This window comes from Acanthopagrus latus, chromosome 19 (assembly GCF_904848185.1).
Source record: "Acanthopagrus latus isolate v.2019 chromosome 19, fAcaLat1.1, whole genome shotgun sequence".
NCBI lineage: Eukaryota > Metazoa > Chordata > Actinopteri > Spariformes > Sparidae > Acanthopagrus > Acanthopagrus latus.
Window position 1 is genome coordinate 631,367 of NC_051057.1, and position 17,459 is coordinate 648,825.

A 17,459-nucleotide genomic window follows, 5' to 3' on the forward strand; every position below is an offset into this window, starting at 1 on the left:
AGTGGGTACTTTTTTATCTTTGCCAGAATCAGATCAGCATCAGTAACAGATTTATTACCAAGAAGGATTTTACACCGACGAGGAATTTGTCTTGGTGAAAAAGGTGCATGTATTGAAGACAATGAACAATAAACAAACAGTGACTATTATATATACAACATAAACAGAGACACAAGTGTAGGATGATTGATAAATAAAGACTACTGAAGTACTGAAGATGTCCTTGAACACTGGAGACAGCTGGTCAGCGCAGTGCTTCAGGGATCTAGTAGCATCCTGAAGTAGTGTTGAAATTTGTTTGGAATCCAATGCATGTTTTTGTGTGGCCTGTCTGAACCATCTCAGTACCTCTCTTTTGCTGGCTCGCCTGCCTTTCTTTTGCTGCTTCTATCTTTGTAGTGTTTGATGATTGCTTCCACATCGTTACAACAAGCTGCTTCAAATGTTCATTCCACAGGCCACTGTAATTTTTCTTATGTGCGTTTATGCCACTTTTTTATGCAGAGTCTAATCTGCTTTTTGTGATCTGGCTGTAATCTTAATACCAATGCCAGCGGAGTTAACACCGCTTTCCCCTTTTACCATTTTAGTCCCCATGTATCCTTGTCTTGCCCCTATCTCTTGTCTCAAAATCTATGGTTGTCTTCCTCGTTTTTCTTGTCAACACCAGTATTGTAAAGGGGACATATTATGCAAAACCCACTTTTTCCTTGCTTTACTATGTATAATTGCATGTCTGGAGTGCCTCCCGACCCCTTAAGAGTGATTTAGGACCTCTACTTCAATGTTTTGTAAACAGGCGGAGTCAGGAAATGTGTCTCTAAGAGAGCCATTTGGATTTCACCCGCACACTTACGTAAGAGTGCGGGTGATTTGAATGCACCAGCCCTCACGCTGGATATCTCCTCCCATATTACTCCGGCTACCCGAAGGAGGATCCGCCATTTTCTCGCTTCACTTGTATGCGACAACCTGACCGCAACCATGTGCAACCCGAAAGCCAAGCACTCCTGCTCTGTCGTCAGATGTACGGACACTCATGTTTCCCTACATTGCCTTCCTACCAAAGAGGATATCAGAGCGAAGTGGCTATTTTTTTTTTCAGGGAAACGTCCCAGCTTCACTGAGCAAAAGCGTTGTTGTCTGTGCCAATCACTTCACACCGGACTGTTTCAGCAACCAGGGTCAGTATCAGGCTGGACTGGCAACGAGATTGTTCCTCAAAGATGGATCAATACCCACTGGCCGTGTCAACGCCACAGAAGAAGAAACTAAGTATTTTTAAAAACAGTGTTGTTTGTGTTACTTTGGCTGTTTAGCACATGAGCTAACGCTAACGGGTGATGTAAATATGAGGCTGAGCTAACGTTACAACAGTGTGCTTACTGGTGTTAGGATTCACGGTAATGTTAATGTTGCCTAACCTTAATTTGTCATATCAGCACTCATGACAGTGAACTGAGAAATTGAATTGGCATATTGAGATTTGATCGCTTCAAACCGGCCGGTGATCCACTAAGATGTCGTCCGCCGACAACTTCTCAGTTGCTACAGCTACTGTTCCGTCATGAACACGCATGGGAAACCGTCTCTTCCACATGCTCACAGCCGATCAGACGGTGTGAAATTGTCCCAGTTGTCCGCGGACGACGAGCTAGCTAGCGCTACTCGGCCGTGAATAGCGCTAGCTAGCCATCGTCATGTTCACGGCCGAACAGCGCTAGCTAGCTCATCGTCCGCGGACAACTTCTCAGTTACTACAGCAATTGTTCCGACTTGAACACGCATGGGAAACCGTCTCCTCCACATGCTCACAGCCGATCAGACGGTGTGAAATTGTCTCAGTTGTTCGCGGACGGAGAGCTAATGTTCCGCCGTGAACACGCAGAGAGGACGGTATGAAATGCTCTGTTATTCACGGCCAGTGAGCTACGTTACGTCAATTAGCATGTTGTGCTAAAGGCTAAAGGACAGTGTGTTAGATGCCCAGGAGCACCTTGGCAGTCGAACGACTTATTTTGTGTTGATATACACGTATATACTACGTGTGTAGTGTTAGCTGCTGGTACGAGAGACCCGATCTGACAGTACCAAAACTTTATCTGCAGTCAAGCAATCTTTACTTTGCTTTGGAGCCTGAGACAGGGGTTACCTGTCTGCTGTGCTACGATTAACGTTAGTTATATGAAGGCATGGACACTATGTATTGCTCACTTACTAGATCTAATGTGAAATGAGGAATTTGCATGGGTTTGCTCGGATTATGATTTGCCAGAATTTGCCTTATCAAATGGATTGTTTTAATCATCATTTCTGTCTACATAGCTTTGTTTTATGCAACATGAGAAACAGACACATAACATATTCCTTCCTTTTGTGTTGAGCCAAGCACATCTGTACAGCAGTCTGTAGTGCATCATGTTGCCTGCCAGACAGACCAACCAGTGAAATGCACGGTTGGCACACAGCTTTCCATGAGAACTCTCCGGCCTCACTTCAGAAGCACAGGTTTGTTGAACGAAAGCATATGATGTAATGTTAGTCACTATGTTACTCTAATATGTAATTTTGTTTTACTCTGTTATGAATATGGACTGGTGGACAGCTGATTTTAGTTTAGTGCGTATACTATGATTTTTAAAGTACTGTTTTTCCACCCAAGACTCTACCTGGCTGCCCTGCATTACAACGAAAATACTGACTGACCACAGGCAACATCTACAGGTGGAGAGCTGCTGTACAGTCAACTTCCCCAAAGCTAAGCATGGAGAATGAACTGCAAAGCCTGTGAAAGCAGAGCCAACATTCCGTAAGTTTTACAATCTTTTATTTGAACCCCACGAATAAAAAATAAAGATGGACACACAGGCAATAACACAAAAGGTTGAAAATAAACACAAATAAAATCTGAATTATTTTTTTGGTGGTTTTCAAAATAATAGAGAAGGAGAATGTATAAATTAGCAGAAATAAGAAGAGACACTTGACAACACTGCAGCACAAGGCTTTTTGGTTCTAGTGCATTTTCTTGTAAACATTGTTTCTTGTAATTTTTGGCACTGTTATGCTAATGCCAGCACCTTCCACTGACCATCAATGGTGCTGCTGTGGAGAGAGTGAGCAGCACCAAGTTCCTGGGTGTGCACCTCTCTGAGGACCTCTCTTGGAGCAGCAACACCGCATCACTGGCCAGGAAAGCTCAGCAGCGCCTCTACTTCCTCCGCAGACTGAGAAGAGCCAGAGCACCAGTCCCCATCATGCGCACCTTCTACCGCGGCACCACCGAGAGCATCCTGACCAGCTGCATCACTGTGTGGTACAGCAGCTGCACTGCATCCTGCAAGAAGACCCTGCAGCGCATAGTGAGAGCAGCTGAGAGGATCATCGGTACCCCCCTCCCCTCCCTCCAGGACATTTACAAAACACGCCTAGCCCGCAAAGCACTCAGCATTGCGGGCGACCCCACCCACCCCAACCACCATCTCTTCAGTCTCCTGCCATCCGGGAGGAGGGTGAGGAGCCTCCGGGCGAGAACCAGCAGACTGAGGGACAGCTTCATGCACCAGGCCACCAGGATGCTGAACTCTCTCCCAGAACTGCCCCCCCTTCCCTCTCCGCCCGCTGCCCCCACAAAATCTGGACCTTGCTGACCCACCCCCGACCCCCCCCTCCCTCCCCCCACGGACATTACTGACCCCCGCCCCCCCCCCCCCCCCCCCCCCCCCACCCACCCAAAAGGCACCAGCCACTTTACAAACTCAGTAAAACTCAGTAAAAGAACACTTAGAAAATAAATAAATAAAAAAATAAAAAAATTGCAAATTGCACTATGTACAAATGTTTCACATGTTTACATTCTGTGATGTCACCTGTATATATTTAAAATCTATATTTAAATCTTTATTTTTTCATTTTTACTTCTACTTTTTTTACACTCATTGTGGATAGAGAGTAACAGAATTTCAATTCTCTGTATGTCTTGCACATATTGCAGCATTGACAATAAAGCCAACTTTGAACTTTGAACTTTTGTTTATTGCACTGCAGACTACGTTGATGCACTGTTGGACCTGATCTTCGAGAAGGTTTTCCAGGACCCTGGCCCATATGTGAACGAGGTGCTGAAACTTAGAATCCCTGAAGACCTCTCGGCTCAGTATGAAAGACCCAACAAGCTGGACGTTATAGCCAGTTACGTCTCAAGGTTCAATCAAGGACAGGACTGAACCTAACGTACTGTCCTTCAGCGTCGGGGAACTCTGCATGAATCCTCAGCACCACACAGGCAGGCAGCACAGCTCTCACTCTTCGCCCCAGAAAGCACCAGCACCAGCTTACAAAGCTTCTGTAGGCTAGGTATCTATATTGGCTGGACACAAATCAGTAGAAAGTCAGCACTGAATGTTCACATCCATGGCAACTGGCAAGTTTAACTGTTCCACTTTAGATATTTATTTTGTATGTCTACAATTGTTTCTTGCAATAAAACATCTCTCCCAACTGTTCTGTGTGTTTTCATTGTTTGATATGTAGTTTTCATGTTACCAAGTAAAAGATAGTAAAGATAAACTATAAGCAATGTAAGACAGAGGAAGCAGTTTACACTTTTGCAATAAATTAATAATATTTATGGGCCTAAAAAGCTTACTGCACTATTCCCCTCAGACGTAAAGGTCCATAGTCTGCCCGATAAATGTTCAGTGCATTCTGCAGTGAAAACACATTCAGGCAGACAGGCTCTAGGCCAGGATGGTCCAGCATGCATGATGGTTGCTCAGGAAGCTGCTGTAACTTGGTCTTCGTGTAACCTAGACGTTATGAAAGGTAAGTGAGTGACAATGGATTAAAGAAAAGAGACTGCAAAATAACAACCTTGTTTGCCCAGTGTTCACACTTACCTGTGGTATTTCAATACAGCAGATATTCTTGGGCTCTGTAGGCACTTGTTCACAACTGCCACAGGAACACCTGTTTTTAAGCAGAATTCATATCATTCATTGGAAACTACATAGCCAATCAATCACATTGCGTTGTTTCTTTTGTAATATTTAAATTTTATAGACTGTTGGAACCGGTTCAAAAACAATACTGCTGGTAGAGAGGTGACGGGAGGCAACTGTGGCTTATTGAAAACTACAGTTGGACATTGCTAGCTAATTACAGGTCGTCACTGCAAATAAGAGCAGGTTCTCAATTGACTTACCTGGCCACATAAAGGTAAATAATAATACGGGGTTACGCCTTTCTCTCGTAACGGCAATTGCTAAATTGCATCCGCGTTACTGCAACTGCAGAGCAATAAACGCCAGTCGAGGTTTGGCTAAGCTTTGTTATGTAAACACTCGAATCGGGAGAAGGGGGTTGTGATCTGTAACAGCGCGGGGCAGACGGCTACTAAGCCCGTAAAACTTTCGTTTGTCTATGCAGCAACAAGTAACAAGTAACAAGTAACAAGTAATGTCGAGGTAAAAAAAAAAAAAAAAAAAAAAAAGTAAACTACCAAACACTGAGAAACATCCATGTTCATTCTTGGCTGCTGAACTCCTTCTGAAGCCTCTTGTTGTTCTGGGTCGGACTCCGGCTCGAACATGTACGGTTGCACCGCAGTTTGTTGTCCGGCGGCCATTTCTTCCGGTAACTCAGCCGTTGCCATGGTCACACAATGCCGTCCTCACGTCTTCCGCAGGCAGGGAGAGGTGGGCGGCGCAAATACATCTTTGGGCGGTGCACGCATAGACATATAAAGAGTAGACGCCGCACGGCTGCCGGGCAGGGAGAAATGCGGCGGCCATCTTGGGGCGGTCATTCTACTCCGAGTTGAATGAATGTAGGCTACTAAGAAGAACGAAGAAAGAGGCATTCCACTTCTTTCCCGTCCCCATTTGTTATCCAGGTTTTGTTTTAGTCACTCATGATTCTCTCTCTCTCATTTCTCACTCATTGACCTGATATGAGTTATATTGTACGGAAGCGTATTGCTGCCACACCAGAAAAAAAAAAAAAAATCAGTATTACGTTATAACGTGAAAAGTATATTGTTCGAACAATAAGTTTTTCACGTTCGTACAATATAGTTTATTGTACAAACGTGATAATTATATTGTACGAACGTGATAATTATATTGTAAGAACGTGATAAATTATATTGTAAGAACGTGATAATTATATTGTACGAACGTGATAAATTATATTGTAAGAACGTGATAATTATATTGATGATTATATTGAACGTGATGAATTATATTGTAAGAACGTGATAATTATATTGTACGAACGTGATAAATTATATTGTGAGAACGTGATAATTTTATTGTACGAACGTGATAATTATATTGTAAGAACGTGATAATTATATTGTACGAACGTGATAAATTATATTGTAAGAACGTGATAATTATATTGTACGAACGTGATAAATTATATTGTAAGAACGTGAAAAGTTTCACGTGATAATGTAATGAAGAGATGATGAAACGGTGAGCAGAGAGCGCATGAACTGAGCAAAATGGATCATTTGCGCGATTTAGTAAAGTTTTATTTCATGCTTGGGATGAGACATGGCGAGATTCTCCTGTTACTGAGCTCGGTTGATGACATTGTCATCAGTATGCGCACTCTCCGAAGGATTTTAAAAGGAAGAATGAGTCTGACCCTCTGGAGGTAGCGTCATTTCTCATTGATCAACTGGATGGGCACGCCAGGCACCATGGGTACAAGTTACACCACCTAAGCTGCATCCAGGCCGGGTATGTTGTGACCCAAAGTACAGTGAGGCTTCTGTTAAAGTTTCTTGACCCCCGTGGTGTTGAGCGAAGACGGAGAAACCGCCTGATGCGACGCATGTACGTTAATCCTGGGCCTAATTATATGTGGCATGTTGACTCCTACGACAAACTAAAGCCGTTTGGTATTTGCATAAATGGAGCGATTGATGGTTTTTCAAGACTCATGGTGTGGCTTCATGCCTATTCAACAAACAGCAACCCCAAGATCATCGCTGGTTATTTCCTTGCAGAAGTTGAGAAGAGGATGGGGACGGCTTCCAGAATCCGCGCAGATTTGGGAACAGAAAATGTCACAATGGCACAGATGCAGAGATTCCTACGATGGAGTCAAGATCGTCACGTCAACAACTCTTATATTTCTGGCCCCAGTAATCACAATCAGCGCATCGAGAGCTGGTGGGCCTTTTTGAGAACGCATCATGCCCAGTCCTGGATAAACCGTCTCCAGGAACTGAAGGACAGTGACTGTTTCTCTGGAGACTTCTTGGACAAGCAGCTTCTGCTGTTTACTTGTCTGAACATAATCGAGGTATGTTAGTAGATCTCTGTTCCTATATCTCTCATTCTGTACCTGCATGTGTGTATGCAAACTGCATCTCTCTCTCTCTCTCTCTCTCTCTCTCTCTCTCTCTCTCTCTCTCTCTCTCTGTGTGTGTGTGTGTGTGTGTGTGTACACACATACCCCTTCTCCTCCCGCAACTCTGTCTTTAAGTCATCCCCCCTTATTTCTTTTCTCCATCTTTTTTACTCGTCTCCCCCTCTTCCATTCATTCATTGACTCTCTTCTTTCACTCCAATTCTCCTGCACTTTCCTCCCCTTGCGCATATTTACTAGGCATTACGGTAAGGCTGCATCAAGGACTGATTTCAAAATAAAAGTAACCTTCTTGTAGACGTGATCTCACATATATTCTATTGTATTGTATTGTATCATATATAGCATACTTGGTGAGAATAAACATCTTATTTTTTCCTTTAATGCATCTCTTACTCTGAAATTGTAAAAGAAATAGGTTTACTTACAAAGCATTCCTTAGCTTTTTAACCTATCAAAGCACTATCAAAGTATGCATATAAGCCTTGTGGCTGAGGAAATAAATTTTAGGTATGTTAGTTAGGATTTTTTGATAGCAACAGGGTGTGTCATTAAGCATTTTGCTAGTGGGCCAAAAAAAGACATCTCCACAGCCCACTCACCCCTTTTGTCCATTAGAGAGCATATGTCTGCATATATCATATTGACTCAATATATGAAGTGTTACATTAATATTTGTTGTCACTGGTATTTTTCCTCTGCAGGAAGAGCTGCAACAAGTTGCACATTTGTGGAATACCCACATTATCCGCAACAGCAGAAATGCAGTAGCTCCAAGTGGACGTCCAATTCTCATGTACACTGTCCCTCAACTATTTGGAGGAGAAGATCATCTGAAAGAGGTCTCCCAGGAAGCAGTGGAGGCATGTAAACATGAATGCCAACAGCGAGGACCTTATTCTTGTGATGAAACAGTATTCAGCTTGTGTTTCCTTATCATGGCAGAGAACTTCTTACTCCCACCCACCACAGCAGATGAGGCCATAGAGCTATATCTGTTTCTGAGGGCAAACATACTTAAAGACTTATAAATTACCTGAAGAGCTCTGGAACATTAAGACACAGTTGCATTATGTCAACTGATGTCCTGCTTACTTGTTAACACTGCTTTTATTTGTAAGGAAAATCTAAAACTAATCACATCCATAATGTTCATATGTTGTTGTAAATTAGTTTCACAAAATATTTACTCTGTACCCTGCTGACAGGACAGTTCACCCCCAAATCAAAAACACATATTTCTCCTCTTACTTGTGGCGATGTTTATCCATCTAGATTTTTGGGGTGTGTGAGTTGCAGAGTTTTGGAGATATCAGCTGTTGAGCTGTCAGCCTTCTTTCTAATATAATGGAACTAAATGGTACAAGTTGTTACGATTTAACGATTTTAATTTTGAGAATAAAAAATGTCCGGAAACGATCATTCAGGTTATCTTTTTTACTGAAAAACTGTAGCCTCAAAAAACGTTACAACTTCTTCTGGCCAGCGGTTGCCGGGCAACCGAGGGTAAACTAACTCTCTTCCGTTACCGGTCTTCTTCTTTGCTCAGGGGGAATACAGGCAGAAAAAACAGCATCCTTCACCGCAAGGACAGTGCAAACAGTGCCACCTATTGGCATCAAGTGCAAATTAAACAACAATGAACTTATGTGTAAATATATGAACTTATCAAAGACTAAAATGAATAAAGACACAAGTCCTGTGAAGCTCAAAGCACCAAAAAACATCTAATAAAATTCAAAACCAGTGTCGCTTCCCCAAAGTCATGACCTGATTGCCTCAAATAATACACAGACCTTGTTTTGAGCAGTTTCATGTAAGAACTACTTTCTTTCTGTAGCAGAATCTACTTCACACTACTATTCTACTGGAACTAGTAGAAAGAAAGTAGCTCCTACATGAAAATGCTCACAAGGTACATGGATTATGTTGAGTAACTGGGTCATAATTTTTGGAAAAGGACAGTGGTTTTGAATTTTTCGAATGTTTTTATTTCTTTTTCTGGTGCTTTAAGCGCCACAGAACTTGTGCCATTTATTCACATATTGCAGAGAAGGCAGATATCTCTATGGCTGATATCTCCAACTCACATCAAAACAATGCAGATAAATAGTACAGACCAGACGAAAAATATGTATTTTTAACTGTGGGGTGAACTGTCCCTTTGAAACTATCAAAATGGGGCCATGTTCCAAAGGTCAACAATTAGCCCAACATGGCAGAAGAGCTAATGCAGTGCTGTGACCTGCTCATTGTGAGAAGAGATTCTCTTAGATTCATCAGATGTAATGGTAAAACAGCAGTACATTGACCATTGGACAGCAGATTGCCTACTTGACTACTCTTTACAAGGTCTACAGGACAGGGGGTGTTACACTCTGTACAGATTGTAAAACCCACTGAGGCAAACTAAGATTTGTGATATTAAGCAATACAAATACAATTTAATGGATCTGATTTGATTGACTGTACTTTGTTAATATTAACATACTTTTACTTAAGTAAGGTTTTGTCACGCATAGTATTTTCAGTGTGGTATTTTCACTTAAATAAAGGATCTGAATATTTCTGCAAACACTAGTTACTGACACACTAACAGGAAAAAGGAGAAACAAAAACACTTAGTAGAGCTGCAGTCTAAACTGAAGAAGCTTGAAACTCAACATTCGATCCACAGAGACCCACAAACATGGGCCCAACTCAAGTATATTAAACAAGAAATAAATCAGATTTATGATGAAGAAAATGAGAAGAAAATGAGGTTTACTAAACAAAAATATTATGAAACCGGCCCAAAGGCTATGAAGCTTCTGTCTTGGAGATTACGTAAACAACAAGCAGAAAGAACAGTTTACAAAATAAGAAACCCAAAAAACAACAAAGTCTGCCATAAGCTAGAGGAAATTCAACAAGCCTTTGAAGCTTATTATAAAGACTTATATACTCAACCTGATAGAGCTGATGACTCTGTAATTGATGGATTCCTGAAATCTCTGGATCTCCCCTCAATAGGAGAACATCAAAATAATGCACTGATAGCCGAGATAACAACGGCTGAACTGGGTGGCGCTATTTCTCGACTAAAGGCCAACAAAACACCAGGTTCAGATGGATTTGTTAGTGAATGGTACAAAACATTCAAATTTGAGATGATGCCCATTCTTCTTAGATGTTTTAATCACACCCTTGAGGAAGGCCAGATGCCCAAATCTTGGAGCGAGGCAGTAATATCAATAATTCCTAAGGAAGGAAAAGACAAGGGAGAATGTAGTTCATATAGGCCGATATCCATTTTGAACACAGACTATAAACTATTTGCCTCAATTATGGCCAAAAGGATGGAACATATTGTTTCAGAAATGATAGACCCTGATCAAACAGGATTTGTCCGAGAAAGACAGACTCAGGACAATATTAGACGAACGCTCCATGTGGTAGACTATGTGATTAAGGGAAATGTTAGTGCAACACTCATTAGTCTAGATGCAGAGAAAGCGTTCGACTCGGTTGGATGGGGCTTTCTCTACCAAACATTACATCGTTTTGGCTTTAATGAAAAATCTGTACAGTGTATTAGATCACTTTATTCAAACCCCACCGCCAGAATAAGAATCAATGGTCACCTATCCCAATCCATTAAGTTAGAGAGAGGTTGTCGCCAAGGGTGCCCACTAAGCCCCTCCCTCTTTGCACTCTTCATAGAGCCCTTGGCTCAGGCAATAAGGGAGGATCCGGAGATTAAAGGTATTTCAATTGGTGATGGTGAATATAAGATAAGTCTGTTCGCAGATGACATATTGCTCACTTTAACTGACTCACAGAGAAGTATACCTAAGCTGATGTCTCTTTTGAGACTGTTTGGTTCGTATTCTGGATATAAATTGAACACACACAAGACCCAGATACTTACATATAATTTCACACCGAATACTGATTTGAAAGGCAGATTTGATTTTAAATGGGATGCCCCTGCCATTAAATATTTAGGAGTTTGGATCCCAAAAGACATTACCAAAATATATAAGACAAATTATGATCCAGTAATCAAGACCATTAGAGCAGATCTAGACAGATGGACTGTACTACCCCTAGACATGTCTAACAGAATTGAAACGATAAAAATGAATGTCCTTCCCCGGTTGCTATATTTATTCCAGTCACTTCCTATAGAGATCCCCCCTAAAGATTTTAGGGAATGGAATAGAATGATATCCAGATTTGTCTGGAACAGCAAGAGGCCCCGAATCAAATATAAGACCCTGCAGTTACCTAAGGATGAGGGGGGGCTCTCTCTACCATGTGTGGAGGACTATTATATTGCTGCCCAGCTAAGACCACTAGTTTGCTGGTGTAATCCTAACTACTCAGCTATATGGAAAGACTTGGAGTTAAAGCAATCTGAAACACCAACACAGGCATTATTAGGTAATAGCCAACACCATGACCCCCACCTGGATAAACTAAATTGCTGGACCAGAGCTGCTCTTAAGGTGTGGTTTAACACCTGTAAAAAACTCCAACTTGAGAAGCATGCAAAAATATTGAAATGGGTGTCATATGACTCAGAATTTATACCATCACTTCTAGATCACCGATTTAGGCAGTGGACACATAATGGTATTACCGCCTATTGCACTATAACTGATAAGGATGGCCTATATTCTTTCGCCCACATCTGTAAATCATATAGACTGGGAAGAGAGGATATGTTCAGATATTTCCAGATCAGAGACTACTTCAATAAGAAAATTAAATTAACAGATAATGAGGATACCAATCTGATCAATATATTCATTGATGCGTATAATGCTAAAGACAGTAAACATTTAATCTCACAAATTTACAAAAAATTACAAAACTCCAACAACCATTCTACAAATCGGGTTAAGCAAAAATGGGAGGCGGAGTCCGGCCTGGAGATATCTGAGGACGTTTGGAAATCTGTTTGGGCAAGTCAAGCTAAAACCACCAACTCCAGAGCATGGCGAGAGTTCTGCTGGAAGAACATCATAAAATTTTTCGTCACACCTAAATTGAAATTTAAACAGCAGGGTCTCCTGGGACAGGATAAATGCTGGAGACAATGTGGCCAGACAATGGCCGATCACTTTCATATATTCTGGGCTTGCCCACTTATCCAACCATATTGGCGAGAGCTTGTTGAAGAAATTCAGTCAATCTTTGGTTTAAAAGCTGATCTTTCTTTCATCACATTCTACCTGGGTAAATTCCCAGATGGACTTATGGCTCAGGACAACTATCTTTACAAAGTACTTTTGGCTGCAAGCAAAAAGGCCATTACACAGAAGTGGCTGCAGACAAATGTGCCATCAAGGAATGACTGGATTACCATTGTCAACGAAATACAGTGCATGGAAAAGCTGACCTTTGTTCTAAGATTGCAGGTTGATCAGTTTACCAAGTACTGGGAAAAGTGGACTTTATATTCTCTAACGTGTAACTCACTGTCTGTGTGAATGACAACCCCATTTGCTCTAATGTATGCTCTATGTAAACCTTGTCAACCTGTCAGTTCCATATGATTTTGTTTTTTGTTTTGTTTTTGTTTTTTTCTCTGTTTTATGCTTCTTTGTTTGTTGTTTATTGTGGAAAAAAGAATTGAAAACTTAATAAAGAGAAAGTTTCAAAAAAAAAAAAAAAAAAAAAAAAAAAAAAAAAAAAAAAAAATAGTTACTGACACACAGGAGACAAAAAATGCAATTTTCTGCTAGACTGAAAACGATGTAATGATATGAATATTCAGTTTGAAAAGGTGCAACAGTGCATTTATTTACAGTTTTCCAACCATTGAAACATGTAGAGCAGCTGGAACAATTCCACAAACGTGATGTCACCCCCAAAATGGTCTAAAACTGTAGACTCTTGTTCAAGTCAGTACAACTAAGACTTGAAAAAACAACTTCAGAAAAATAACACACTAGTAGTACAAATACAAATCATCACCTCATAACTCATTGCTCTCTGATGGAATTAAGCAGCACTTAACAGTTTTAAAAGGAACAGGCCTGTTTTTAACAAACTTGTCAGGCAATAAAAAGCTGTGTATTTCTATAATTATAAACATCAATGTGCATCTCCAGCTCTCAAGCAAAGACAGATACCACACTGCTTCAGCATACTTGGTAAACATTACTCTAACAGATAAATCTTTAAATGTCCAACAGTACTTTCAAAACAGCCATATAGGGCTGCAAATAACATTTTCACTGTCGATAAATCTCTTCATTGTTTTCTCAATTAATTAGTTGTTTAATCAATACAATGTCATCAAATAGTTAAAAGTGATGATCAGTGTTTCCTAGAGTTCCAGATGACATCTGCAAATGTCTTGTTTTGTCCACAACTCAGATATTCAGTTTACTATCAGAAAGGAGTAATGAAACCAGAAAATATTCACATTTAAGATGCTGAAATCAGAGAATTTTGACGTAAAAAGAAAAAGAATTACTCCAACCGATTAAATGATTATCAAAATAAATGACGACTAATTTGAACATTTATTTGTAATCAATTAACTGTTGCAACTCTACAGCCAGATTAATGCATTATTGAGTATATATTTCTCTTCACACTGATTTTGTCAAGCTATGGTTCAGTAGTATTTCGACTTCCTATTTTCAGGAGAGCATTCATCTCCCTAAAATTAGCTCTCTGCCTTTGTTATTGGTGCATTAATTATTAGAATTCTTCCAATCTTAAGTGGCCTACATTTTGCCACCTTAAATACATGTGTTTTTCTAAATGTAATTCCTCCTTTCCCTTTTCATGTTACAGTGGCTTTACCTTTTAAGTACATGCTGAATGGATCTAAACAATACTTCTCATGGACCCATCAATCATTTTCACTGCACCTGAAAAATGAACTAACCTAAACTATGCTGAACTTAAAGGAGCTTTCAGCAGCCAGTAAACTGTCCATTTCAGTGCGTAGTTCTGGGTAGGAAGTGTAGGTCCATGGCAGTTCCAGGGCTGGCCCACAGGTATGCGCTACTGGTCGTCGTGCCAGTCCATCTAATGGTGTGAACAGGACTTCAGCCTTGTTGACACAGATAACATCTGACCCTGTGACAAACCTTAACATCCTTCTGAGTCCTGCATCATCGAGTCCTCTGATGTACTGTTGCAGAAAACGAAAGCTTTGGCTCTCCGCTTGGGTGGTAGGGGATGCATCTAGCAACTTCAAAAGCTTTCTTGTTGATGGCTTTTTATCCTCATACATTTGAAGGACATGTTGTGGGCTCACAAATGCTTCTTTTAGGAAGTGGCCAGCAATTAATGACATTTTTTCTGCTGCATATCTTGGTTTTTGGATCAGCTGCTTGTGTGCCACTTTTAGAAGGATGCCTTTCAAATTCCCTTGGGTTGGAAGCGTTGTTACATCCAAGCGATCCATAAGATCAAGTAGTTCATCCCTGTCCTCATCTACAAGATCTTCTTTTAAGGCAGTGGTTATCAGATCCCTATCTGACTGACTTATGTACAGGAGCAGACTCTCAAACAGCATATCATCTGAGACTTCATTCTCATCAAAAATAAGTGCCACTGTGAAAACAGGGGCAAGGCGACAGGGATAGTATCCATGGTCTTGAAATCCTTTCAGTAGAATCCGGCCAATGGATTTCCATTCTTCTTCCTGCCATTTAGGAGACAGTGATGGAACCCTTAGGTCCTCCCCTTCAGCTGTTTGGTCCATGAACTCTGTCCAAAATGCAGCATACACATCTCTTGAGACACCGTCTGCATCAGCTCCTTTTTCATCAATGTAGGTGTATTTCAGGGGATGTTTGAGGAGTGTTGAATCTTTGAACTGGCTAATCATCTCCTCCAGAAGATTGACCCTATGAAGTCTTATTGTGATAGAGACAACTTCATATGATGCTGCAGAGGTGCTTGCTGTGTCACCTACAGATCCTGTGTCTGGAGGATTGCCTACTGTGCTTGTTGGGGGAAGTGTGATGGATATAACGGCTGTCTCATCATCTTCAAACTGCTGACTGGGTTCATGTAACAATGTGTCATCCAATTGACTATCCGTGGGATCTCCAAGGAAGGGACCAAACACCACCTCGGTGTCTGAAAATGCATCTGCATCAACCTCCTGCAAATCTGGTGACAGGATGACAAATGTTTGAGTGAGATGCTCATCTTCTTCACGTGTGTCTCCCAGTTGTACATCATTGTCCTCATCTGATTTTTCCTCATCATGTTCTTCATCATCCTCATCTGTCAGCCTCTTAGTGCACAGGTAAAATCTTAACATTCCCATTTTTAATACTGTGTACAGGTCCCCAATTGTGATATCTTCATCAAGTACAGCTTCCTCCTGATAGTCTAATATGTCATGACTGAATGTCTCAAATCTTCCAAATTTATTTTTTCCATTTGGGAAGAAAAGGTCTTTAGCATACTGTAATATGTCAGCTTTTCTTGAATCTTTGGGTAGATCAAGTAACCTTGTTCCCCCTCCTCTGCGTTTTCTTACTTGTTTGCCTTCATGAATCCACCCCAACTCAACTTTTCTGGTCTTTTTTTCAGCCCATTTGTTCTTTTTTGCATAAATTCTTCTACGCTTTGCTGCAGAAGTCTCCTCATTATCAGATTTCTTATCATCGTTCTCATCGATGCCCATCTTTTTCTTTAGTTTTTCAAGCAGTGATTGTTTTTTTGATGTTTTTGCGTTTTCATTTGCACCTTTGTTTTCCAAACAGAAGCGTCTTGCTGCTATCCGATCTCCATATGTTGGGATGTAGCCAGCCAGAGCGTCATCATCCATAAAGTCGATGACTGTGGCATCAATCTGTTAAGACAGACATAATGATTAAAACTCAAGGACAATACCAAAAACACCTGCAACATTCTCCCACCACACCCATGCACATGCTCACGTGCATACAGACACAAAGACAAAGACACACACACACACCCACACACAAACACACTCCATAGCATGCACTGAGGTGTTTTAAAGCTTTTAAAGTGTCCCAATGAATCAAGTTAACAAAAAATATAACGTGCGCATGAAATACTAACTATTAATATCGTTCCTGGACAGCTAGGTAATCAAATCGAGCGCACCTTCTCCCCACAGATGTCTCTGACCTTTGACCTTTGAAGGTGCGCTCGATTTGTGTACCCAGCTGTCCAGGAATGATATTGTAGCGTCCAACAGGAAGCTGAGAGAAGGATACCGATGTAATCTCTTAACGCTCTCTTTATTAAGAAACAACGGCGTCTGTTGGGCGTAACCACGTCAAAAATAAAGAAGAATAACAACAGATCAACAAGTGAAGTGTTGACTCCTGCTCTCAGTCTCCTCCACGCACGCACACGCACTTACGCGCACGTTCATAGGCTCAATATTAAGTACTTTACGCACGTCTCCTGTGTGAACTGTCTGCATCCTCACTGACCTGCATTTTTACAAACGGTGAAATTGCTGTGGGCTACATCTCTAGCCAGCGTCCAGGACATGTCTTTATCTCCATGCAGTTCGCATTAGCTCTGTTTGTTGACTGTATTGTTTCGGCCGCTGATGTGACAGTATTCAAGTGTTCAAGTTTGCTGTCTGTTGCACTGCAAAACGTTCTCAAATAGTTGTTATTTTTGGTTAATAACCATTAGTGGTAGTTTTAAATGATCATGAAGTGGCCATTCACATTAATGCACATTTAGCTAAAGTTAGTATGAACCTAGAAATGACCTCCATTGCCCCTGGCAACTTAATAAATTATACATACATATTTATCGTGTGTCTTGCTTGTCTAGTCAGCGCCTAGACAGTGAAAGGTACCTGTGTGCAGCGGTAAGCGAGCCGCCCGGTGCTACCTAGCTGGCTGGTTGGCTAGGTTAGCTAACTTATGTTGACCGTACACAACGTTGAAAGCAATGAAATTCAGCTTTTTAAAGAAGTGAGCTACGTAAAAATATACTTACATGGTCTTGTTCCATGCGTGAGATGCACTGTTCTGGTACACCTCGATTTCGTAGAAATCTTAATAGTCGGGTATCAGTGTTTATGGCCATGTTGATGCCTGTTCATTGCAAATAGCCAAGTATCA

At 41.1% G+C, this 17,459-nt stretch overlaps 1 protein-coding gene and 1 long non-coding RNA gene across 3 annotated transcripts; both read right to left on the reverse strand.

Annotated features, from left to right (window-relative positions):
• Nucleotides 1-4,230: 4,230 nt before the first annotated feature.
• LOC119008796 lies at nucleotides 4,231-6,196 on the reverse strand. The gene is made up of 4 exons (XR_005071545.1): nucleotides 5,501-6,196; nucleotides 4,899-4,968; nucleotides 4,649-4,808; nucleotides 4,231-4,369 (listed from the first exon to the last, which is right to left on the reverse strand). It is a non-coding gene; the product is annotated as an uncharacterized LOC119008796 (long non-coding RNA).
• Nucleotides 6,197-13,139: 6,943 nt separating this feature from the next.
• LOC119008776 lies at nucleotides 13,140-17,459 on the reverse strand. 2 transcript variants are annotated; one of them, XM_037079439.1, is made up of 3 exons: nucleotides 17,335-17,459; nucleotides 16,093-16,198; nucleotides 13,140-15,507 (listed from the first exon to the last, which is right to left on the reverse strand). In XM_037079439.1, the coding sequence occupies exons 1-3, from the start codon at nucleotides 17,422-17,424 to the stop codon at nucleotides 14,270-14,272; spliced, it is 1,434 nt and encodes a 477-aa protein (XP_036935334.1). In that variant the 5' UTR covers nucleotides 17,425-17,459; the 3' UTR covers nucleotides 13,140-14,269. The 2 variants fall into 2 exon arrangements, with proteins under 2 accessions (XP_036935334.1, XP_036935333.1); XM_037079438.1 differs by having other exon boundaries at nucleotides 13,140-16,198.

Coding starts and splice junctions, on each gene's coding strand:
- LOC119008776 (XM_037079438.1), bottom strand. CDS start 17,424: ATGGCCATAAACACTGATACCCGACTATTAAGATTTCTACGAAATCGA. Junction 16,199..17,334: donor CACGCATGGAACAAGACCAT/GTAAGTATATTT, acceptor CTGTCTTAACAG/ATTGATGCCACAGTCATCGA.